This window comes from Alnus glutinosa, chromosome 6 (assembly GCF_958979055.1).
Source record: "Alnus glutinosa chromosome 6, dhAlnGlut1.1, whole genome shotgun sequence".
Classification (NCBI taxonomy): domain Eukaryota; kingdom Viridiplantae; phylum Streptophyta; class Magnoliopsida; order Fagales; family Betulaceae; genus Alnus; species Alnus glutinosa.
Genome location: NC_084891.1, coordinates 27,701,663 through 27,725,906, shown reverse-complemented (window position 1 = coordinate 27,725,906; position 24,244 = coordinate 27,701,663). Strand labels below are relative to the sequence as shown.

The following is a 24,244-nucleotide window of genomic DNA, read 5'->3' as shown; positions in this document are numbered from 1 at the left end:
GAAGTGAGCACTTTTGATTTGAACCGCAATTACTTTTTTTTTTTAAGTCAAGACTTAAAATATTAATTAAATTTTGTGTTTTAACTTAATATGAAAGTAAAGAAAAGAGAATATTTAATTATTAATTAAATGATTAAATTTACATTAGTTTAAGCTTTTTAAGATTATTGATACAGTAGATCACATGATTACTCTCAAACAACAAATACATGAAAAAAAGATAAAATGAGATCGAAGATTTGTGAGGGGGCCGACGATAGATAACCCCGATGAGTAGGACGATCCTCCTTGTACTGCAGAGAAATGGACGTTGTACAGAGTTAGCCAAGTGTCATTGGGGATTGGGTGTGACCCTCATCCGTTGTCGTGCAGGAGTACATGTTCATTGTTCATTGACAAGATGAGGGTATTGATTGCCTGCTTTTTTTTTCGCTGAGAATAATGAAATGATTGATGCGATGCAGTGGGGAGGAATCTTCGATCTGGGATTCCTTCTATTTGTCATTTTGAAAAAGGAGTGTTCTTTGGGCCTTCTAATCCTTGTCAAGGCCCGAAACGTGGGCCCGGGCCTGTGTTCTCAAAGCAGGCCCATTGGAAGATAGTACTATTCTCTCTTGTGTTAATGTTTCACCATGCCAAGACGTACGGGAAAGTCATGTTTATCGTCTCTTTTAAATCTCGTTTCTTGATATGGACAAGACTAGAAGAGAATCAATCTAAATCGGATTCAGACGGATAGGCATATTCAATTAACGAATTGTCATGGTCAACCGACAGTCTAATGCCTCCAGCCCGCCCTTTTGTTATTCAACGTCTGCATGGGCATGCCGCATGATATCATGTGGCCTAATGCAAACACGGAATTTCATCATTTAAGGCTTAATAAACCCTACCCCTATTGCCCTTTACCAGGAGGAGGGACCCAGAGAATTAAGACTCTTTTTTTTTTTGGGTCTCAAAAGTTGCTCCACCGACATCCAGTCCTTCCACACGTACGCGTGTTCGGTACGTTGTTTGGTTTCCAATTCCAAAGAAGAACAATATCCTACTTCCAGGTATCGCCATGAAAATATCAAGTATTCGGGTTTCAGATTGGATAACATCTTGGTAAGATTTGTCCAAACCATACTGGCGCAACAGACCCAAACGTGCCCGATATGCAGGATTAATAAAGTTTTCTCAAGGCATAGCCTGCTCGAAGAAGCCCATGGACAAGCAAGTCTCGACTCTCCGTTTTGGTTATCGAATTGTTTCTTGCACTTGCAGGAACATGTGCTCGTGGATTAAGCAAATATTCTACCTGATAGTAGCATCAGTAGAAAAATTAAGGGAAAATAAAAATGTAAAACCAATCTACGCGTTATTTCAACTTGCAACAAGCTTACTATAATTTAAAAAGTAACTTAAAACTCCCCGTGACAAGAAAAATGACAAATAACTCCCTGCCCTAACTTCCGTTTGAAATTTAACAAAACCGTGAAAATGCTACACGTGTCCCCTATAATCAAATATATATATAAAAAGAAAAAAAAAAAAAAGAAAAAAAAAAAGAATAATGTGTCAATATTAATAGCTTTCATCAAACCTATTAATTATATGCAATAACGTGTCAATATTTCTCAAAAACCAATATCCCAGCAGGAACAAATGAATCAAACTAGACCCGTGTCATTCTGCCCAAATGGAGGAGTGGGGGAGAGCACACACGTCAGTTACAAAAATAATGTGGAAAAGAACTCGTTATATTTGCCACTGGTGCAGACAATGCACTCACCACAACGGTCAAATTGTTCTGCAACACAAGTATCACGGAGATTATTGTTTTTTTTTCTTCCTTTCCATCTAAAAAGAGAATACAATAAACAATGGAACCGCATATGAAGAAAGCCTAAACAGACTAGACCTTCTAAATAAAGGAAAAAGAAAATAATGTTACAACTCTCAGCTAATGAAAAACCGACTATTGTACATTATTTTCATTGTAGCAAATGTTTCTACTTGCGCCCAAACCCAGGCGGTGGGGGTGGCCCCTTATTCGCCCTTCTATCTAACGCAGAATATTGGTTGCCTGGTTGTTGCGGGCGACCATACCCACCACGAATGCTCTGGTTTGCCATTGGAGCCCAATTACCCCGCTGCTGATGAGAAGCTCCGGGTGGTTGGTAGTTTTGATAAGGGTTGTAACCGACTTGGTAAGACTGAGCATGAACCACATTTGGAGGTTGTGCCATCTGCCTGCCAGCATACATTGGTCCGCCATTCTGATGAAGTCCTGCTGATGGATAGTTTACATTCCTGGAATACTCTCCTTTACTGTGGGTAACTGGTCGATTATTTCGGTCATAATTTTGAGGATGAGACCCATTGCTGGATTGGTGGGCTGCGGATGAAACATATGGTGGATTATACCCATCCTCATGGTAAACTAGAGCGGTGGGGGAATTTGAATTTGAAGATTGATGGTGACCTCGAGGAGGTTGAAATGTTCTTGATGGCGGTATTCTATTATACACCTGATCGTGACCTCTATCATTTTGATAGGAAGCCAGCGGTGGGTGGTAAGGAGGCACAGGGTAAGATGGTGGTGGGTTATGCATTTGATTGCCGTACCCATTAGGATCTACCTTCGCTTGTAAGCTATTAACGACAAGTCGATGAGCTGCATCCCCGAGCTGTCGGCCAGAAATGGCTCCCGAGGAGTTATGCCTGAAAAGAAAAACCAAATCCACAACAGTCAAACATACCAATGAAATAAAATATTCTTTCATATGTATTTGACACTCACATCCGAGAAGGAGAGGGGAAAAGGGGATGTCCAATAAGTTTAATCCAATTATGCATCAATCAATCAAAAGGATATTCAATCATGGCGTACCTTCCATTCTCCCATGGCTTCCTTCCATTCTCCCATGGTTTCCTTCCATTCTCCCATGGCTTCCTTCCATTCTCCCATGGCTTCCTTCCAGAATCTTCATGCCACAAAACGGGTTCAGGTTGTAGATCCCCCAAATTCACAGTCTGCAAGAAATAAACTTATACACCATCAAGTTGAAAAGCCACACCCACTTAGCCATCAAAATATATTGGCTTTTATGTAACAGCTACATTAAAATCTAAAATTTAAAAGAATAAAAATAATAATTAATGAATGAGAGACGTGTAGAAGATGATAATAGGATTTTTTTTTTTTTTTTCGATGAGGAGGAACCCCTCCAAGGTAGGGCCAATTCATATACCCACACATGTTAGGTAAACCTTGGACCCATGTAAAGTGCCCCCTCCACACGGATCGGGTAATATTCCAGTTTCGCCGGCGGGTTGGCCCCAAAGAATTGTTTGCACCCAAGGGGATTCGAACCTTAGACCTCATGGAACTAACACAAAGACCAAGACCCTTACCACTTGAGCCAACCCCTAGGGGTTAATGATAATAGGATTGTTTAATTAAAAAACCCTTCCCTTGGAAAATGCCAGAAATAGAAGGCATAGAAAAATTGCTTGAAAAGTAAAAGTAAGACCATATTTGAAATGATATGATCAAGGATTGATAAACATGTGGATGCATATGCACAGAACACATCAAGAAGCTCAATGGGGCAAGATACCTAACACCAAAATGATATTAGTCTTCCAAGTGGATGTGAAACGTACGTAAAAGCAAGAAAATTATCTCAAAGCAGCATCGCTACCTTTCATTTTGTTATCAAATATTTATGGAATACGAAGAATAATGTATAATGTGTTATAACTCCTAGAGTGAGAAAAACGGTTGTTTATTATCTGACTAACTCCACAATTCAGTATTGTGAACTTCCTTGAATCCCCTTCTCTTCTCTCACACACGCAAGCATAACTCAACTCAATAAAGCCTTGATCCAAATTAAATTGGGGACAAAGGGATCTAACTGACCAATCGAAGTACGTCACATGTAATCTTTTCTGCTATTCTATCATATCCAAAGTCATACTCTCTTTTATTTGCTAATAGCAAGCATTCTTTATTATATCCAACTTTACTATTTTAGGCTTCTACCTTTTTTTCATTCACTCGAATTGAATTAAATCACTTTTGAAACAATGCCCTAATTAATCTTCATGTGGCTCTCCTTCAGCTTTTTCTCAGTAAAAGTCATCCCTGGCTTTGAATGGATGACTTTATTTCTTATCTCTCTACCACGTTATCCATCTTAACATTCTCATTTTGATTACGTTCATTTTATGAACATGTTACTTTGTAACAGGCTAACAGACGTGCCATAGAACATAGTTGGTCTCAAAGCAATCCAATGGAATTCTCCCTTTAACTTAATAGGTATTTTACAGTCACAAAACACTCCTTATGCACTTCTCCACTTCATCCACCATGCTCTTACTCTATGAGCCACATTAATACTCTTATCTCCCCATTCTTATCAACTATTGATCCAAGATGCTAAAAGTAATCACTATTGATATCTCTTACCAAGCTCTACTATCCCTCTATCCCTATTTCTACTTTCATTTAACCTGCACTCTATATACTTGGTTTTAGTCCTACTTGACTTAGAACCCCTAGATTCTATATTATCCGTACAAACTTCCAACTTGGAGTTGACTCTTGCTCACGTCTCATTAGCAAACATGGTATCAATTGTAAAAAAACATACACTAAGAGGCCCCATCCTCAATCAATCTACTAAAGTTCATCCAAAACCAATGCAAAGAGATACAAACTTAATGTTGATCCTTAATGTAAACCTATCGTGATAGGAAACTTAGTTGTGATACCCCCACATGTTCTCTCTCCATACAACAAAATTAGATCGCATACCAAAATTCAGGAACGAGGAAAACAAAAAAAAAAAAAAAAAACAGTTGAAAAGAACTATTAACTGACAAGACATAAAACCTCACTAATAACCACATACCTTCTTTGGGAATTTAACCCCAGCAAGCGGTCGAGTGATGTGATCATGCGCATCTGGGAGTCTGTATATAGCACATCTGAACAGCAAGAAGTAAAGACGAAAGAAAAAGGGAAATTTTGAGAAGGGGAATAACAGATTGGACACATGGTTCATCAATTGAATAGCAATCGGTGCTCAAAAGCTTACGTGACTTGGTTTTCAATAATATCTTCCATCCCTGCTACAGGAGACCTGAAAATAGGTGGGCGAGGATCTCCAGCACATGGGGATAAATAACCATTCATTCCACCACTGCATTTAGCCCTAAATAAAATCAGAAAATAGTCCAACAAGAACTTAAATTTATTGGTAACAAACTTGTGCAGCAGACAGGTGACAAGCGGGCAGGGATACAATTAGAGTTGCAACTAGACCACAGAACTTCAGCAAAAACATATGAAAAAATCACCATATCCATACTAGGTAGGTAAGCTTCTCTTTTTTTCCCTTCCTTTTATGGGGGGAAGGAGGGTTATGTCGGGGCCTGGTTCCTCCAAAGCAAAAGGATCACAAAGAAAATGAAAGGATGAAGACAGAACACCTTGGTAAAAGAGAAGTCAACATGAAAAGTTCTATCGAAAACAGCTACACAGGTTAAATTATAGCCAAGTACAGAACAATCTTATGATCACTAAGGTCATAAAAACATAAAGGTGCAAACCCATCATTTGCGGTCAAATGTGCAAATCTTATTAGGATGGCTTGGAATTATGCTGAACAAACTCAACAAATGGGCACAGTAAGATTATTCTGTATTCAGCATGAAGTACAAAATTAAGCTGGCAGCATAAGATTCCACAGAACTTCTAAACCAATCAGAGACCAAATGCATAAATAAATGACACATTTTTAAGGAGGAAGATAGTTAACTTGTCACAAATTTTAGAGGGGAAATATGAAAACTCAATGACCAAGAAACACAAGGCCCACCAACGACGAACAGTAAAAATTGGCATTATGATCATAATAATAAAATAAAATTCAAGAAAAAGATTGCTAAAAAAAAAAACTTTGGCAGATATTTCCCCATTTTAATGAATAATTCAGATCTTATTGAGAAAAAAGATGACAGCAGTGTTCTACAACCCAGGTTCTAGAAGAGCATCTCTACATTTTCCAATTTCCCCATTTCCCCATTTTTTATGAAATTTCCCCATTTTTTTTCTTAGAAGAGCATCTCTACATTTTCTAACCAATTCTACAAATTTACGAAACCTGAATGGAAGTAACACCAAAATGTAATACACAACAAATGACAGCAGTGTTCTACAACCCAGGTCAAGTAAAAAATAAGGAGAGCCCTCACATAGAATGTACACACTGATTAATTCTTTGAACCTTGAAAATCAAAAAAACAATGTAATGGCCAGCATTTAAACACTGCAACAAACCTTTTTTCAGGCTCGATTCTCTCCTTAACCTCGACTCGTTCTTTGTCTGTCAACCGTTTACACTTTTCGTCAAGAATACTTATGCATACAGAGAGTGGATGACACAATTTCACAAAAAGCATGTCGAACATCACGCTATTTCGCCGTACCTCCTCCTCCTTTAGAAAAAAATGCAGAACTCAATCAAAAGTGAAAGTCATGTCTAAAAAGCTGAGGTAAAGAAAACGCAACTAGTGAAGTAAAGAATATCAAACTAGCTTGTGGAAAACACCATACCATCAATGTATGTTCAATTTTCTTAACTTCCAAAAGAAGGCGGGCTTCATCAATAAACGGCAACTTTGCAATACCCTTAAGAAAAACAAGTAGAGGTGTAAAGAAACAAATTGAGACAACAGTCATCTCATGTACATCATCATCACACCTACAAATAAAGATTAAAGGAGAAACCTACCTGCCAAGCAAATCTTTTGCCATTCATATCCACTTCAAAATCTGACAAATAGCACATAGGTTTTAAGGGGGAGAAATTATTACTATATGTAAATTCAACCAGAAAAGAAAAAAGAACAAAAAAAAAAGTTTCAGGCCTCTATTTGTGTCAAAAAGCATACCAGTTGGGTAAAAGTCAATAATAGGCGAATTTGGATCGGTCATCAACTTCCTGTAATGCTCAGGAAGTGCATGGGAACTGCAAATGGATTATATTTTGTTCTTAAGTGATGGGAAGCATAAAAAATTATGAACATAAAATAAAATAAAGAAAAGTGGCTACTGCACCTTGCAGCAGGGAAGACTCCCAGAAGCTGATTGAACGGTTTGAAGGGAGTGCCAAGCTCAAAGCTTATGTCCAGTTGTCCAAGATCCTTGAGATCAGAAGCAAACGGCGCATAATGATAAGGATAAAACCTACAATAAAGATTTTCCAGAGTCAAAACTAAAGATACAAATACGTGAAAGCATATTGGATAGAGAGACAACAAATTAACCAAAAAGATCATCCACACCACAAAAGAAGAAAGAAACCCAAAGCTGTGAAAAGATTTGACAAGGCCTTACAGATTATAAATTTGACTTCAATACAAGTGAAATTTATGAAAAACAGTGACAGGATAAAATAAAATGTTTTTGTTAAATTTCAATCATATGACAAGGCTGTCTTCATCATCTTCATATGTATTCAGGAGTTCCTCTGTAGTAATTGGTTTCAGTTCTTAATCAAATATACATTTCACTGAAACATCAAGTTAGCAGTTTAAATATGAACCTCAACCATATCGCCTATATTATTTCCCTTTATGAACCCATTCCCTATTTTAAAAAAAAGGTACGAAGTCATCCACATTTCCATAATTTACATAATGGTTGGAATCTGAAAGAATGTGGTCAAAATAAGAAATCAACTAAATGAATTTTTTTCCTGTCGGAAAGAAAAAATAGGAAGGGGTAATGGCACCCCCTACCCTGTAGAGCCCACTGACACTAGAGCTAGGTAACATCATGTTTTAACATCATTGTAGCAGGTTCAAACCCACATCAACTATATGATTTAAGATTTAATGTGGTCCCTGAATGGTGTTTTCCATTCTTTCCTTCCCCCCATATATCAAGGTTTCAACCTACAAGGTTCACCAAATCCTTACACGGTAATCCAACCTACATAGATCACAAAAACAGAGGGTGGGAGTGGCAAGAAAGGGAAGAAGAGATCTCTAAGCCATTGAAACTTTCACATACCAACACCTCCTCAAACAAAAAGTTACTCCCCAACCCAGAACCCAAAAAGAAAGAGGAAACAGAAAAATCAAAAGAAAAAGAGAAGGAAACAGAAAGAGCTTAAAAAATGGAAGTTATCACCAAATCACGGAACATTTTTTCATTGGGATATTGGAATTTTGAACCACTAATTTTTATTTTTTTTTACACAAGCAAGAGCATGCAGTAAAGACAGAGGGAGGACTGCACCACAAGAAACTGAAAAAAAAAAAAAGGATTACCACCAGCTCAAACAAAACCTTAAAATTAAGTAGATGAAGAAGTAGAAGAGAAAACAAACTCACCACTGCCAAGAACATACCCCTTCATAATAATAGTGCATAACCCAACATAGACCTTCTGTGTACTTCAAGACCTACCCAATAGAAGTGCCAATATATAAGATAAACCTACAGTTATCTACCAAATACATGCCAATGTATAAGATAATCCTTGAACTTACAACATCTCTTCGTATTGCATCAAGCTCCTCCGGAGTTTTTCCAGAAAACTTTTCCTCATAATATCTTTCTTTCCACCCCGGCTCTCCCAGTCTAACCTAATAAAACAACAAAAGAGAGATGAATACTCAAGGTAAAGAATGCAATAGCAAAAGCTAAATGAATTGCTGTATGATGCCAAGCTTTTAAAACTAATCAATATGCAGAGGTAAAGTTATCATCAAACCTTGTCTTCTTCCGGATTTTGAGAGTTAAAAGCATCAGATTTCTCGCGAAGTACCTCCTTAAGCTTTGATTTTAATTCTTCTTTGTTTTCACTTTCCTGGAAACCAAAAGCGAAAAAGAGGATGACTCAATGAGCATCGCTCTAATATCTTATACTGTAAAGAAAGACAGCAGACAAATGATAATACAATAATAGATGCACTAATAACTCCTCGCCAGCAAGGCTCATACCCCAGCCCATAGAAAGTTAGTCTTAAAGAACGGCCGACGGAGTCAAAATTACACTAAAGTGCCTGTCCCAAAGCAGGAAAACGTACTTCTATTTCAAGGCTATCTTCAGCTTCAACAATAGCAGCACCAATAGTAGCTGCTGAAGACAAACGTGCAACTTTATGGGGCCGAGCAGAAGCCCCCTGTTTGCTTTTAGTTTCAAGCCCTGACAACCGTGCTGCGGCTTGTTCATGTTGGCCATCTTTTCTAACGAGTGTTGACCTCTCTGAACTGTGACTAAATCCTGATTGTTGATAGGGTTTAGGCGAAGGACCAGAAGCAAGACGAGAACCATGATATCGAGCAACTGGAACCAGAGACTCAGGTTGAACTTGAGGCTCTGCATCATCTCCTCTCCTCGCTTGTGCCTTATCACGCTTTATTCTTTCAGCCTGCCGCTGAAAAAGGAAAGAAAAATAAAAATCATTATCATGACTTCGGTTTACAGGAATAATAAACAGCAACAACAAAAACAGAACCACATAATATAGTACTGGATCCAATAATATTCTTAAAAATTCATTGCTTTAATAGCAAGCAGATTGAACAATCACACAGATCCTGAGATACGGTTTATCTCACCATTAAGGCCAAGCCAAAAAAAAAAAAATAGTAGAACAATGCCCCCAAAAAGAAAAATCAAAATCAGTATGCAAAATTTTGTCCATAATAACTTGGATATCTATCCAGTAATACCTATGTCCTCTCTCTCTCTCTCTCTCTCACACACACAATGCCCAACTTAACCATTCCTTAATCCTGACTAAATTCAGGTTCGCCCCATGGATCTTTTTTTTTAATAATAGGGGGGTAGCCACATGTTCATTTTCGGTCATTGTGTCCTATCTAACTAAAGATCATATAACCTCCATCAACTCCCATTCTTACCATAATCCTTCCCCTAACACTTCAGTCCCTTCTTGAATAAACCCTAAAACCTAGAAGTAAAGACAACATGAAAAGTACATGAACATGCTTCCACTTATTAAAATCCTCCAATTTTGTAATTTAATAAATAATTTCCCCCTTTTCCTCATAACTTCCACCAGATATTCTAGATCCTCCTCCCATCGATGAGCAGAATAGCAAAAGAGCATTTCTGCATTGGACTACTACTCTCACTAGAACCTCTGAATAAAGGTTTGACAGTTTGTGGCCATCCACCGCTGTGAAAACAAATTATGTAAGTTGAAATAAAGATAGTAGAAAAATATGGCTACTGCTAACAGAGTTATTGCTTCCCAATGCGCACACATTAGAATTTACAAAGTAGAACAATCCTTTGGCAGCTTAGTTCAAGTTCCTTTTCTAATTTACGCGCAACTGGAAATATGGCCAAGTTGTGGGACACCCACAAAAAAACGAAATAATTTTCCAAAGGGGCAGCTAGAAGAGTTAGAGATATCTCAAGCTAGCTGCAGATGATAAATAGAACCATCTCTATACTTAATACGATCCTCATCAATGAAGAGAAAATAATGAGGTTAAAGGTAACCATGTCAATCTAAGAACAGAGCAAACCTGATGCAATCGAGTTCTTTTCTGGAATATCTTATCTTCAAAAGATCCAACAGCCTGAATAAAATGCTCCACCCTGCTTAGATTTGGCTGTAAAATAAAACGAGTCAAAAATAATATTCAACCCCTAAAGAAACTACGACACTCAGATAATTAATTAAATACCTTGCTTGCATTGGTCAAATACCCTCCCAATGCCCTAAATTCCTTCTTGTATATTGCAATCAGCAAGTTAATAGCACCCTAGAAAAATTAACAGGATATTAAACAATTAGTTGTGTAAATTGCAGCTATATTGCAAGTTGCAACATATATAATTTCCTGTATGTTGCAATAATGAAGATGACACACAAGGACTGAGACTATAAATGCCTAAAGACATCCAATTCATTCATTTCAACACATTTCTAACAAATGATGTCGATAGAGAATAATTCGACTAGTACATCATGACAAGGTATTTTACACAACATTTACCAAGATGCTATTAACGTTTGACATAGAAAATACATTATGTAAAGGTTGGAAGATTAGCAATCACATTGAAAATGCATTTCTCTTTTGACTAAGCTTATCATCCAACATTCTACAACATCATCATCTGGGCACCTCTACTGAACACATTTCTACCCATATCAACAATGGAATGAATAACAAATTTCTGTGTCGAATCTTTATCTTCCATGTGCATTTTCAAGTCCCAAACCACTCAATTTACCTCTACTTCCTAACAGTAAGATATCAAAGCCAATATGTTGACCAACATTCGCATGATTACATGACTATAATTCTTGTGATTAATTCTTCGTTTGTAACATAGGTGTTAACGTATTTATAATAAATTGCTATGTATAACTGCTGGTGATAGACCAGAATAGAGGAAGTTCCTCTCAAAGGTTCTTGTTGAATTTCATTATTAAATTATAAACAACATAAATGGTTTGTTTTGCAACAAACATTTTAACCACATAGACATGACACTAAACAGGGCATTTGCTACATTTTAACAGTAGAGTTTGTGCATGATGTACTAAAACCTAGTCCAAACCAAGCCTATAAACCCAAGATGATTGCATTCCTTAATGACCAATGAATCTTTCCACACAAAATTACCATATATTCACATACCACTAGTATTGACATCAGTATGGACAATTAAACAATTAAAAAATACCCAAAAAAAAAAAAAACAAATATCTTTTTTTTTTTTATGCCAAATACAACTTCACCACATGCCATTTAGATTATACCCAAACATCATATCTTCTTCTTCTTTTTTCACTAAATGTCTACTTTTAAGCTTTTCTTATTGAAAGAAGGTCCCTTAAACCTTAAAAAATTATTTCTTTGATAAGTAAATGCAATTTATTAAAAAGCGCAAAAGGCACAATCCAAGTACACAGAAAGTATACAAGGAACGAGCATGAAGAAATTAATGATGCTTCTTTATCTTTTGAGTTGTTCTGCCGGATTGGAGAAACGCTTGGCTAGAAAAAGAAAAAAGCTCAAGAAAATCATGAAAGCTAGAAATATTTCAGTCAAAGGCAGTTGTCCACAAGAAGTTTGAAGAAGATAAACTTTAAAAAAATAATGATATGACATTTCAAAATATTGTTTAACCCAAAGCCATCATATTTCAAAAATTAATTGACTCCAAAATAAAATACTTGGTTAACAAACCTCACGAATCTCCAAAGTTGGCATATGTGGTAAGAAATCATTGCCAACAAAGAAACACATGAAGATAAAATCATCCACAATGCGTTCCAAATCAATCTTGAATGGAGGGTTAGGAATTGTCATCTCATGCTCCAAATACTCTCTAAGCGTCCAAATATTGAGAAACTGCCAGGAAGGGAAAGATAGTGACACGTTAGTCACAAGAAGAACCAAAAACATGTCACAAAAATGACCTATACACGCACAAAAAAAAATATACCTTTACCACCAAGGTCTTTCAAAGAATGAAATCTAACCTGGTAGGGTTTTTTTGCGACAACATCGCCATCACCTTTCTCATCATACTCTCCCGCCTTTCTTTTTGCCTTTCCTTCACAATTTGCAGCTAAATGACCCATCTGACCACACATGAAGCATTTGTCTTGTTGCCCAGGAGTAAATACAATCTGAAATGGACCATTTAGATAGAGACTGATTATTTGTTAAACATGGAGATAAAACCCAGACCATACAGCAGGTATTGAAAAAGTTAAGACACATAGAACCCAATTTTTCTAACAAATGAGCATCTACATAACTTTTTTGATAAGTAAATGAGCATATAAATAACGATACAAACAACACAAAGAGAAGAGGATAAAGTTGCCAGGAGAAATATAGGATCCATGGTTTCCTTCATTCTCTTCAATAACAAAATCTACCCCACATAACTTGAACAAAAATTGAAAAGGGGAAAAAAAAAAACCGAAAAAGTTGATGTGAATTCGTGCAAATAATGGAATACCAACCTCTCGAAGGATTGAGAAATGAATTTCATGGGTAGCTAAACCCAACATTATCAAATCTGCATCCTGTCATGTGGCACCAATTAATAGAGCAGCTAATGTTAGTCCAGAATAATTTGGGCACAGGTGTATCAATCAAATGCCAAAAAGAAAATAAGAAAGAAATGAAGCCAATTTTCCTACTATTGATGCAAATATATGTTGAAGAAAGATATATACCAAACCATACAGGCAATGGCGTGTATTTGGGTCATAACCAGGAAGGTTTCTTTGAAGGCGGATATATGACATAATTTTGTGTTCCCCTTCACCAGGAACATTGGCATCAGAAAGAATGACCTTGCCCCCCCCCCCAAAAAAAAAAAGTGAAGTGAAGTTAGCACACTCCATCATTGCAGCACACACAAATGCATACAAAATTCTAACAATAAAAGAAATCAAAATATAATAAGAAGGTGACAACAGAGCTTGGCAAGTAAAATACCTTTATTTTTTCCCAACCAGGGTCATTGTTCAACCTGAGATGAATATAGTACTGCAGTGCAACTGATAGAACAGCCATAAATTCAGTTCCAGGTGTAATAACATTGGAATCAAAAACTTGTGACTCCTGTTTAGGAGGAAGCTTTCTGCCCTCGCTCTCGAACTCTTCCCTTAGCCGTTCTTCTTCAGCTGCCTACAGAAGAAAGGTAACAGTATCGATAGTTGGAACACTTCAGCCTCTTATTTTTTGGGTGTTTTTTCCCCTTATTGGGAAAGGGGGTGTCAATGTGCTATTGAACATAATAAATAAAGGAGCCCTTGCAACTGTCACCCCCCACAATTGTTCTTTAGCAGATAGGCAGTTTAAGTTTCCAGGTTCAAGGAATCCCTGGATGACGGTTGATATAAGATTCTCCCTTGACCAAGAGAGTACAAGAGAAGCATGCTAAAAGAAATGAAAAGTTTAATAGCAAAGATGGAGCAGGTTTGTAATATAAAGAAAGCCTCTGTCTTCTCAGTTATTATACAAAATTCCATCCCTTGAACCAAAAACAAATCAACTTAAAGGTGTCATACATAAAATGCAAATACTCCATTACTATTACTAGGATATGCATTCTCTCAAGAGCTCCGAACGGTCCTTGATGTCTGAATCAATAATGTTCTTGTCTATATGAGTAGTTTCCATGCTCAGGAGCATGTTATATACAAAATATCTCATCTAAGTCCAATATCTATTATATTTACTATGAGTGAGATTTGATAATGCCAAACAGTATATTACTCAGACAAACAGTATAGTTAAAAAGCCCTTCATGTGCACACACATGGAGGACACACCTACAATACACAAAAGCACATACCGCATCTGCTGCATCTTTAGCTGCTCTAAAACGCCTAGACCGCTGTTGATTCATTTTAGCCCTTGGGGCAACTCCATCTATCAGTCATTTCCAGATAATTAGAATTCACATATGACATATATGACGTATCATCGGCTTGTATTTTGAAGTAACAAAGAATAAGTTTAACCATAATACTCACCGATAGCCATGTATAGCAGCTTTCGAGGCCGTACCATCACAAAAAGCCTATCAATGTAGTCAAACATACACTGAAATACCTCCTCATAAGTTGTTGGAGAAGGCTGCATAGACAAAATAACACAGAAAAATGAATAATTGATTAAAAATATTTTGAAAGAAAACAATTATATGAGAACACAGTATACAACTAAATAGAGTACATATACATTAAGTTTTAAACCAGACATTAATCAAACCCATAATCACTTAACAGAGAGAGTTAATGTTTTTTGGTACAAACAAACTCTCAAAAGATTGATGTAGATACCCTTTCTCAAGTGAGAAAATAACCAGACTAGAGGACATCTCTAGCACAGAAGAACCTCAAGTTTCTCCAAAATGCCTTTACAAGGATACATCACTTCATAGATAGAATGTAAATATATTCAATTTGCTTTAGATTACTCAACCAAAAAAAAAAAACATCTCCTATTTCAGCAGGGATGCCCCTAGAGCAAGCCCAAACAAATCTTTCCAAATTATATTTGGCATTTATCAAATTGTAGAACAAGTAACTAGTCAACACATTTAGTAGAGGCAATTAACAATAAGAGATCATTGTCGTGAAATATAAGCAATCTTATGATCCCTTCATTATTCGCACCACAAACATGCAACCAAGTATTTTTCACTTATACAAAAATAAATATGCTAAAATACCAAAATATTTTATTAAAAAAAATACTACGGAGATTTCAAAAAAAAAAAAATTACCAATCCAAATCATTGATTGATGATTACTAAACTAAAAAAAATTATCTGAGCTCACACCCTATGCAAATAGTCAACATTAAGCTGGCGTGCTACACATATAACAGATTTCATTAACCAATTCAAATCATTGAAACAATACCCCAATCACATTAAATTTAACCTTCTCCGGCAAAAAACAAACATACAGAAAATCAATTAAAAATCCCTAATTACGTTGTAGAGCAACAAAACTCGGAAGCAAAATAACTGAAATTCTGTATCGAAACGTACCCTATCTTCAGGGTGAAAGCAAGGGTGAATAATCCCGTTCATGTCGAGGTAGAGATTGTCGAATTCCATATCGTTAGGGTTTGGCTTACTGGTATCGACCGGAATTTTAATGCCCTCGATCACAACCGGTTCTTCTTCGATCACATCCACCACCACCAACGGGTACTTCTCCGCCAACCATCTGTAGAAAGCCGGAACTCCCATTGCAAAATCACTCGGAGATCTCCCGCCGCCCGAACAGGCTAATGAGAAAGAGCGAGAAAGAGAGATGAAAATTGCAACCCTAACCCAACCGAGACTTTCACATACACAGAGAGAGAGAAAGAATCTTATCAGAGGCCCTGCAAGAGACGTAACTACGTACCTCGGCTTCAGGATTCTGGTCCCGCTATTCCTTAGGAATACAAGTAAGGAGAACCGAGCTTTTCCAAAGAATTACCGCAGCTTTCCCAATCCCTTTTATTATCATACACAAAAAATAAAAAAAATAAAAAAATAAATCTCTACCGCCTTTAATTTTTCGCGCTACGGCGGTCGTAGATCGGGAATCCCTGCCTGTTTAGATCAGCTGGCGCGCCCGCCTCCTGGATTTTCAAATTTAGAGAGATATTGCGAGAGATCAAGAATTCTCAAACTCGATTAAGGCGCTCATCCTAAGGCTGAAACAACGTCACGATCTCTTACCTTACTTCAATTCCTTGAGAAACCACGTCCGACGAATTAGGGCACGAAACTAAGTGAAGGGACAGTGGTACCCCTGCCGAGTTGCGCTATAAGGAGGCGAGTCTTGGGATAAATATGAGGGTGTTTATGTCTTTCAGCAAGGATAGTAGGTCGGTTTGATTTGATTTTTGTTTATGAAATATGAAGCAATGGGATATTTATCTAGGTTGGGCTGCGGAGAAGCGCGGAGGAGAGCTGTGATGGTATTTCGTTACAGACCAATCCGCCACCGTGGGTATTTAGGGGAAGATTGTTGTCCGTCATGCCAAAAATTCTCATTTAACGTCTACATTTTTGCTAAAAAATAGAAAAAAAAAATCCTAAAAAGACTCTAGCAAACAAGCAATACTAAAAAAAAAAAAAAAAAAATCTGTAAACGAGCCCAAAAATAAAGATATTTTATCGAAGAGTGGTACTACAAACTAAATTTTTATTTCATAATTATCTTATAATATTGATGCATTAGTTCTAACTAATGTTTAATTTTTTTTAAACTGCTACTTTAACGTTGTAACATAATTATGAAACAATATGATGAGAAGAAAAAAAGCATTAGTTTTTAGTTACAAATGAATTGTATGTACTTCTTAATTATCATTCTTTGAAAACTTTTCTGCTCACAAAACATGTACAGATATTTATAGTGACATGAATATTAGTATCTGATAATATGTTTGCAAAAGGAAGAAGGGAATTGTTATTTTTGGAGCTAAGAATTATGTAAGCTTTTGCATTTGGAAGTGCAAAGGCTGCGTACAAATGCTTGTGGATCACTTTTCTTCTTCAAATTGTATATTTGATTTTACACGTATACGAAGTGTTCATAAAAAATAAAATGGCTTTTTTAAAATCATTATTAAGCATGTGATTAATCAAATAATAATTTTAATCACATTGTAATTTTAAAAGCCACCTCAATTTTTTATAAACACTCAATGTACATGTAGAATTACTCGACTGATATGATTGCAAGGGAAGTATGGTAAACCAACCAGCAGTTAGTTCAAGGACTTTATGACTTTTTAGTCTTTTTTGCTAATTTGAATTCGGGAATGTATCTTTACTAATATACTTTTGCTCCAGTGAAGGAGATTGTTTATTGTTAAGATTCTCATATTGTCAAGGTATTATTGGCCTGTGAGTTTTATAAGTCTTTAGCAAACATCTTCCTTTGAGGTGTATTTTGTAGAAAAGTAAGGCTTAATGGACTTTATAATGATATCAGAACTTTAGAGCCTTGGACAATGTTGGGTCTTCTCTCTCCGTTGTATACGTGTTTGGACAATAGTGCCACACGTAAGGGATGGCGTGTTAAGATTTCCATATTGCTAAAGTATTTTATGGGTTGTGGGCTCTATAATCCTTGAGCAAATCTTTTCCCTTGTAATAAGATACATTTTGTAGAAAAGTAGTGCTCAATAAACTTTATCATTCATAATATCAATATAAACAATCTATAAATTGGTCATGTGGTTTGACTCTATATAAATAAATTATTGTGGGTTCAAAATAAATTTATAAATTCTTGAGGTATGCTTTTTGTAACAAAATGATCTTTTTTTTTTTTTTTTTTTTTTGGACCTGAGTTAGAACTTCCATTGATAACAAGCCCAAAAGCAAATACAACAACCCGAAGGCAAGCAACCAACCCGAAAGCTACAAATACACGCCCGTAGGCCCAAGGTAGTGAATAGATATACAGAATTCATAACCACTAAGTTAGGAACAAACCTAATTTAAAGCAGCTATCTAAGCAACAAATTAAAATTACATGAACAAACAATTGAGCATCTCTTTACATTGAAGCACAATCCAACTAAAATGAGAGGGTCTGGTCTAGCTTATAAGCCACTTAAAATGCTAAAGTAATTTAGAACCCATTACAAAGGTAAACTATGAACAGAGACAATGACGTACAAAAAGAAAAATACAAGAAGCTGCCGGATAACCACAAAAACAACTAGTGTCGGGAATCATCATTACCGGAACCGGCGTGTGTCTTCGCCGGAGTCGGCGCATACAGGGCACGCACCGTCTTCAGAAGCCCTCCAGCAGTGGACGACATCCAGAAACACCGATCCACCAACCACCATCGGAAACGACAGGTTGTGGCTCTCAGGCGCTAGTTTAGTGGGAGAAAACTCCTAGTCCCGTGTTGGCCACGCGCCAAGCAAGAGGGACTACCACAGCCGTGGCTTGACACAACCGGACCGAAAGAAGCTGGCGACCACCACAGAAGAGCGCGTGTCAAGAGAAAACCAGCCGAATACCACAGATCTAGATCTAAAGATATCCCCAAATTTTGTACGGCCATACAATACCTTTGCCGGAGACACACCACGAACGACCGCTCCCCTCAACCAACTGCTAGTGTAGCTTCTGCCAGAATAAACCAAAAAAAATAAAAATAAATAAAGCAACAAAAATGAAAGAAAAAGCTCCATAGCTCTAAAAGCTAGGAGAAACAATAGCCACCACCAGTACAAGTCAAGGGGAACAAAACTCCATAGCCCTAGAGGCTGAGATCTAGCCTCCACTGGTTCACACTAGGGAGGGCCAAAAAAACCACCATAGCCTTAGAAAGGGTAGGGGGACCAGCTCCGGGAGGAGGGTGGCATGAAGCCTTCCTCCCCCGGCACAAATATGCTCAAGCTCTAGCTCTCTCTCTCTAAAAAAGAAACGAGATCCTCTCTCTCTAGAGACCCTACAACACTGACGTATATGAATTTGTGGTTCAAAATTATCTTCCTACAAAACTTGAGGCCAGCAATGGGCTATGGAGTGGCTGACCACCTCATCCCAAATTAAACATTTATTTAAAAAACATATATATGTTATTTTGTTTCTTATTCTAATTTTTGTTAGGGAAAATTGCATAATTGGTCAATGTGGTTGGCTCTAATTGCAAATCACTCCTTGTGGTAACAAATTAAATGGGGGATTCCTCTAGTAAACCATAATAACAAATAGGTCCCTGAACGTGTTTTCCGTCAGCCATTTTAACAGTTGTCGTTACCCAGCCACGTCATAACCAATTAGAGGCTGACACGTGTAATTTTTTTAAAAAAAAATATTTACACAAATTTTTGATTTACACAAAAAATATTAACACAAAAATGACACACGTGTCATTTTTTCCTACATCAGCTACAGTACTTTCTAGGGTTTTCTATTTTTCCCCCCCAAACTTAACCCCCCCTTATTCCGCCTCCCATCCTCACGTGTCGATGGCCACCACGTCTTCGCTTTGCACCTTATCCTTCCCCAGCACATCGATCATCTTTGCGCCCAGGTTGTACATTGTCTCCATCTCCATGGACTTCAGGGTCAGCTTACTAGTCTTAGAGGCTGCTCCGGCGACGGCGACGGCGAGGCGGTCGATCTGGATTTCCACGACCTCTGCCTCAATGACATCGGTCTCCTCCTTGATGCGCATGCCGATGGCCTTGCGGAAGGCCTGGGTTAGAGCTTCGGTCTTCGACATTCGACATCTTTAGCGAGAAGAGCTCGCTGCCAGCAAGCATGGCGAATGGGGTCTCCTGGCCAAGCGACTTGGCCAGGCCCATGGCGATGGCAGTCTTGTCGGTTCCGGGCTGACCCGCCAGGATGATGACGCCGGCGGCAGCCTTGTGGGCTGCGGTTTGGCCCACCATGCCATCCGAGACTTGGCGGGGCTCGAGGGTCGAATCCAGACCCAGGGCACGGATCTGGGAGTGTGCACCTATGAGCTCTATCCGCGTTAGGTCTCGGCTCTCTGAGAGTTTTAGCTCCGCCATGGCTCTTCCGTATAACGGTGGCGATGGGAGACTAGTGGTATGAGATAGAAAGAGTTTTGTATTAATTTTATTTTATTTTTAAAAAAATTACACATGTCGGCCTCTGATTGGTTCTGACGTGGTGGGTAACAACAACTGTTAAAATGGCTGACGGAAAACACATTCAGGGCCCTATTTGTTATTTATGGTTTACCAAATGAATCTCCCATTTAATTTTGTTACCACATGGAGTGATTTGCAATTAGAGCCAACCATAGGGACCAATGATACAATTATCCATTTTTTTTTTATATGAAAGTAAATTTGTAATTTCATAAGAATTCTATAAAAAAAAAAAAATGGTAATTTTTTTTTTTGAAGGGATCGTTTTGTTACATACCACAATATATAAGCAATTTTCCATTTTTTTTTTTTAAAAAAAAGGAAATAGAAACATGATATCATTTGATTTTTTTATATGTATTATATGATTGATTAATTAATTACCGATGGACAAATACAACACATTCTGTTTTAAATAGGTACATGGCATTGGCACTCCATTGAATGAATATATATGTTAAGACAGACACAGCATTGTTGGTTAGAAATTTTCAGGCATAAATTAAAAAATAGTTATAATAAAACTATTTATGTTTAAAGAATAAAGAAAAATGTCCTTAGAAATATAAATTATAATTGTATTATTAGGGTGTTTTAGGAAATTTGGTTGTGATATGATTTCATTTACATGCATATTGCACTCTACCAAACAAATTGATACATATTCAGTATATTCTAGTGTTACAACCAAATTAAATAATAGAAATAATTATTTTATTTAACTTATTTTATTTTTGGGAGTAATTATTTTATTTTTTAATGAAATTATTATTTCGCACACCAAACTTATCTTTTAACGCGTAAGGCTGATATAGCTTGAGCAAAGAAAGATATCTCAAGTCCATGTGAAAGGTCTATTCAGATTAATGGGTTGGGTTGTTGGGTTGGTTGTTGGGCTGGTTGTTGGGCTGTTAGCCCATTTGTATTATGATTGGGTTAGCTTTGGTGAAACTTGTATAAAAAGCCATAAAACGATTGAATGGGAAGGGATCGAAGAAATTTCCTAAATCAATTCAATCACCTTGGAGGTTGGGCTAACCTCGAATTAACCTATTTATTCTATTCTTTATTACAATTCAACCATTTCACTTAAGAGTCAATAATTTGTGTTTACACGTTGAGTTTGAATTGTGTCAAAATATGAATATAACAATACATAAGTCAATTATAACCCAACCTATTTAATTAAACAAATCAGATCCCTCAATCATAATAATTAATTTTGTGTTGAGTTTGTATTAGTTTTGCGGGTCATGTCGAAAATTGTCAGTCCTTATGTCACGTATAAAATTCGAGTTGTGTCAAGGCATGTGTATACGATTGTATCGGTCAAACTTAATTCGACTCATTTAATTAAGCGAGTCAAACTCCTAAACTTTAATCAATAGGGGTCAGATTAAGGAATTCCAATTCATTAGGATTAGATTAATTAATATTAGGATTATAGTTTATTTGAATTTGAATATTATAACTTTAAGGGGATAAATACCCCATTGGTACCTGAGTTTTACGTGTTTTTAAATTTAGTACCTCAGTTTTATTTGGTATCATAGGTGGTACCTGAATTAAGGATAAAAACCCATTTGGTACCTCTGTTAGATTTTCCGTCCAAATTTTAACGGCTCGCCACGTGTCAACCGCTGAGGTTGACACGTGGCACTACATAAAAAAAAAATAAAAAATAAAAATTAAAATCTTTAGAAAATGATTAAAAATAATAAAATTTTTAAAAAAAAATTAAAAAAAGAAAAAAGAAGAGGGGTGGCTGAGCCACCCCCCTTGACCGGTCTGGGGTGGCCGAACCACCCCAGAGGGGGTGGTTCGGCCACCCCACAGTTGAAAAAAAAAAAAAAAAAAAATTTTTTGAAGGGTTTTGGCCACCCCCTAGGGCCAAAACCCTTCAAAATTTTATTTTATTTTATTTTATTTTTCAACTGTGGGGTGGCCGAACCACCCCCTATGGGGTGGTTCGGCCACCCCAGACCGGTCAGACCGGCCAAGGGGGTGGCTGGGCCACCTCTTTGGCCAAAATGGGGGTGGCCGGCCACCCCCATGGTGGCCAAGGGGGGTGGCTCAGCCACCCCTCTTCTTTTTTCTTTTTTTAATTTTTTTTTTAAAATTTTATTATTTTTAATCATTTTCTAAAGATTTTAATTTTTAATTTTTAATTTTTTTTTATGTAGTGCCACGTGTCAACCTCAGCGGTTGACACGTGGCGAGCCGTTAAAATTTGGACGGAAAATCTAACAGAGGTACCAAATGGGTTTTTATCCTTAATTCAGGTACCACCTATGATACCAAATAAAACTGAGGTACTAAATTTAAAAACACGTAAAACTCAGGTACCAATGGGGTATTTATCCCTAACTTTAAGTGTTATCACTTTAGGCTTTAATCTACTTGAATTTCTATTTAAATGTCATTTGGTTGTTAATGAGGATTATTAAAAATTAATATAGGCTTTTGTCTTGTAGTTTGTTTTCAGCCTTAATTGAATTCACTTTTGGTGAGTGTGGAGGAGTTTCACAGGTTTAATGACAAAGAAAATGGGGGTATCGTACTACAAGAAAATCTATTACTACCTATTTGGAAGCCGCCACCTAGTGGTTTTTTTTTAAAAGCAAATTGGGATGCGGCTGTGAAGGCACAAGAGGGACAAGTTGGAGTGGGCATTATTGTTTGAGACTGTGAGGGATATGTTTTGGCTGCCCGCAGTACCACTTTCTTTCTTGCAATAGATCCCACAATGGTTGAAGCATGGGTGGCTCTTCAAGCAATCCTTTTTTGTAAGGAGTTGGGTTTTTTTGATATTTGTTTTGAATGAGACTTCCTGCAGGTTGTTAAAGAATGTTCAACAGATTTGGCCAACATGAGCAGATATGGCCATATTTTGGACGGTATAAAATTAGGTTTGCAGTCTTTTAGGTCGGCGAACATAGTTCATGTCAAACGTGAGGCCAATTCTGTAGCTCACGGATTAGCCCGAGCGGCTGTCACCCATATTGTAGACTCAATCTGGATGGAAGAAATTCCTTTTCAGATCTATGATATTGTAAATATGGAACTTGTTGTCCCTATGTTTTGATCCCAGTTATTGCTGGTGGTTTTATAATATGAAGGAATTTGTTCAAAAAAGAAAAAAAAGTTCATTATCAATACAATTTTCCTTACATTTTCACATTCGTCCCTTGCTCATCTATTTCATCAAAAAGGACCCATAACTAACCTACTACATTCTTGTCAAATTCGTGATCATAAGTCGTGCTAAAATCGCCCGCTCAAAGTTTTCACCCTTCATCTATCCATAGTTCTTTCATCATATCTTTAACATCATTCACAATTCATCTTAAGACCAAAATAATAGACAAAATACCACAAAACAGAATGCATTACAAACCAAATCCTAGCCAAATACAACAAAAAAGAAAAAGAAAAAGTACACTACATCTCTCCCTTCATGTTTGAACAAGAATATATATAATTAAAGAGCATTAAGAAAATTAAGAAATGAAAAGTGATTTTTCCATTACTTAGTGCTGTCTGTACTGCAAATACCCCACACTTATATTATAAAGACCACATAACCCCCACTGTCCGCGGCATCCAATCATGAGGCGGCGAGATGCTTTCAAGCTTTTGGCTTAGGCCCCTCAGACCTTGGAAGCCCGTGTCTGAATCTTTATGGTAACAGCGGCTACATTCTCTTTTGGGTTCATTTGGTTCAAGTGGAGGGGAAGACACAGAATCAAATATGAAATGATTTGATTGGAAAAATATCACTACAGCCAACAATGGTGGAGCCTGACCAATGGCCAACGCAAACTGACCTATCAACCTCCGAGATACATGTAATCAATTTGTTTTTAGTGGGTCTTCCCTCTTCAAAACTAATGCTAGATGGTCAACCCACGCCGACTTCATCTATCTATGACGCCTCCTACGTACGTACTCTATCTCTTCAATACAATTGCAGATTCTTGCTTTGGTTGACGTGGTGGCAAATCGTTGGCAACTACTATTGCCCGGTGACATTAGTTTTCTCCTAATTGGGCGGAAATAA

General features: G+C 37.1%; 2 protein-coding genes across 3 annotated transcripts; both read right to left on the bottom strand.

Moving 5' to 3' along the window:
• Window positions 1–1,726: 1,726 nt before the first annotated feature.
• On the bottom strand, window positions 1,727–16,435 carry LOC133872064 (5'-3' exoribonuclease 3). 2 transcript variants are annotated; one of them, XM_062309574.1, is made up of 25 exons: window positions 16,268–16,435; window positions 15,948–16,167; window positions 15,584–15,825; window positions 14,559–14,661; window positions 14,378–14,454; window positions 13,516–13,707; window positions 13,251–13,370; window positions 13,035–13,097; window positions 12,543–12,692; window positions 12,247–12,411; window positions 10,732–10,809; window positions 10,570–10,656; window positions 9,096–9,446; window positions 8,780–8,875; window positions 8,556–8,651; window positions 8,398–8,468; window positions 7,118–7,246; window positions 6,952–7,028; window positions 6,792–6,832; window positions 6,614–6,688; window positions 6,338–6,495; window positions 5,094–5,210; window positions 4,908–4,983; window positions 2,876–3,018; window positions 1,727–2,706 (listed from the first exon to the last, which is right to left on the bottom strand). In XM_062309574.1, exons 3-25 carry the CDS (start codon window positions 15,785–15,787, stop codon window positions 1,995–1,997), a joined length of 3,381 nt encoding a protein of 1,126 aa, XP_062165558.1. In that variant the 5' UTR covers window positions 15,788–15,825; window positions 15,948–16,167; window positions 16,268–16,435; the 3' UTR covers window positions 1,727–1,994. The 2 variants fall into 2 exon arrangements, with proteins under 2 accessions (XP_062165558.1, XP_062165559.1); XM_062309575.1 differs by having other exon boundaries at window positions 5,094–5,198; window positions 15,948–16,435.
• A 3,088-nt stretch (window positions 16,436–19,523) lies between these two features.
• LOC133871679 (uncharacterized) lies at window positions 19,524–20,082 on the bottom strand. The gene is made up of 2 exons (XM_062309103.1): window positions 19,859–20,082; window positions 19,524–19,797 (listed from the first exon to the last, which is right to left on the bottom strand). The coding sequence occupies exons 1-2, from the start codon at window positions 20,080–20,082 to the stop codon at window positions 19,524–19,526; spliced, it is 498 nt and encodes a 165-aa protein (XP_062165087.1).
• Between the last annotated feature and the right edge of the window lie 4,162 nt (window positions 20,083–24,244).

Excerpts from the sequence above, each read along its gene's own strand:
- LOC133872064 (XM_062309574.1), bottom strand. The coding sequence starts at position 15,787 with ATGGGAGTTCCGGCTTTCTACAGATGGTTGGCGGAGAAGTACCCGTTG. Across the intron at positions 7,247-8,397 it reads GGGGTATGTTCTTGGCAGTG|GTTTTATCCTTATCATTATG; the intron begins GTGAGTTTGTTT and ends TCTTTATTGTAG. Across the intron at positions 6,496-6,613 it reads AAATTGAACATACATTGATG|GAGGAGGAGGTACGGCGAAA; the intron begins GTATGGTGTTTT and ends TTTTTTCTAAAG.
- LOC133871679 (XM_062309103.1), bottom strand. The coding sequence starts at position 20,082 with ATGGCGGAGCTAAAACTCTCAGAGAGCCGAGACCTAACGCGGATAGAG. Across the intron at positions 19,798-19,858 it reads ATCGCCATGGGCCTGGCCAA|ATGTCGAATGTCGAAGACCG; the intron begins GTCGCTTGGCCA and ends TTCTCGCTAAAG.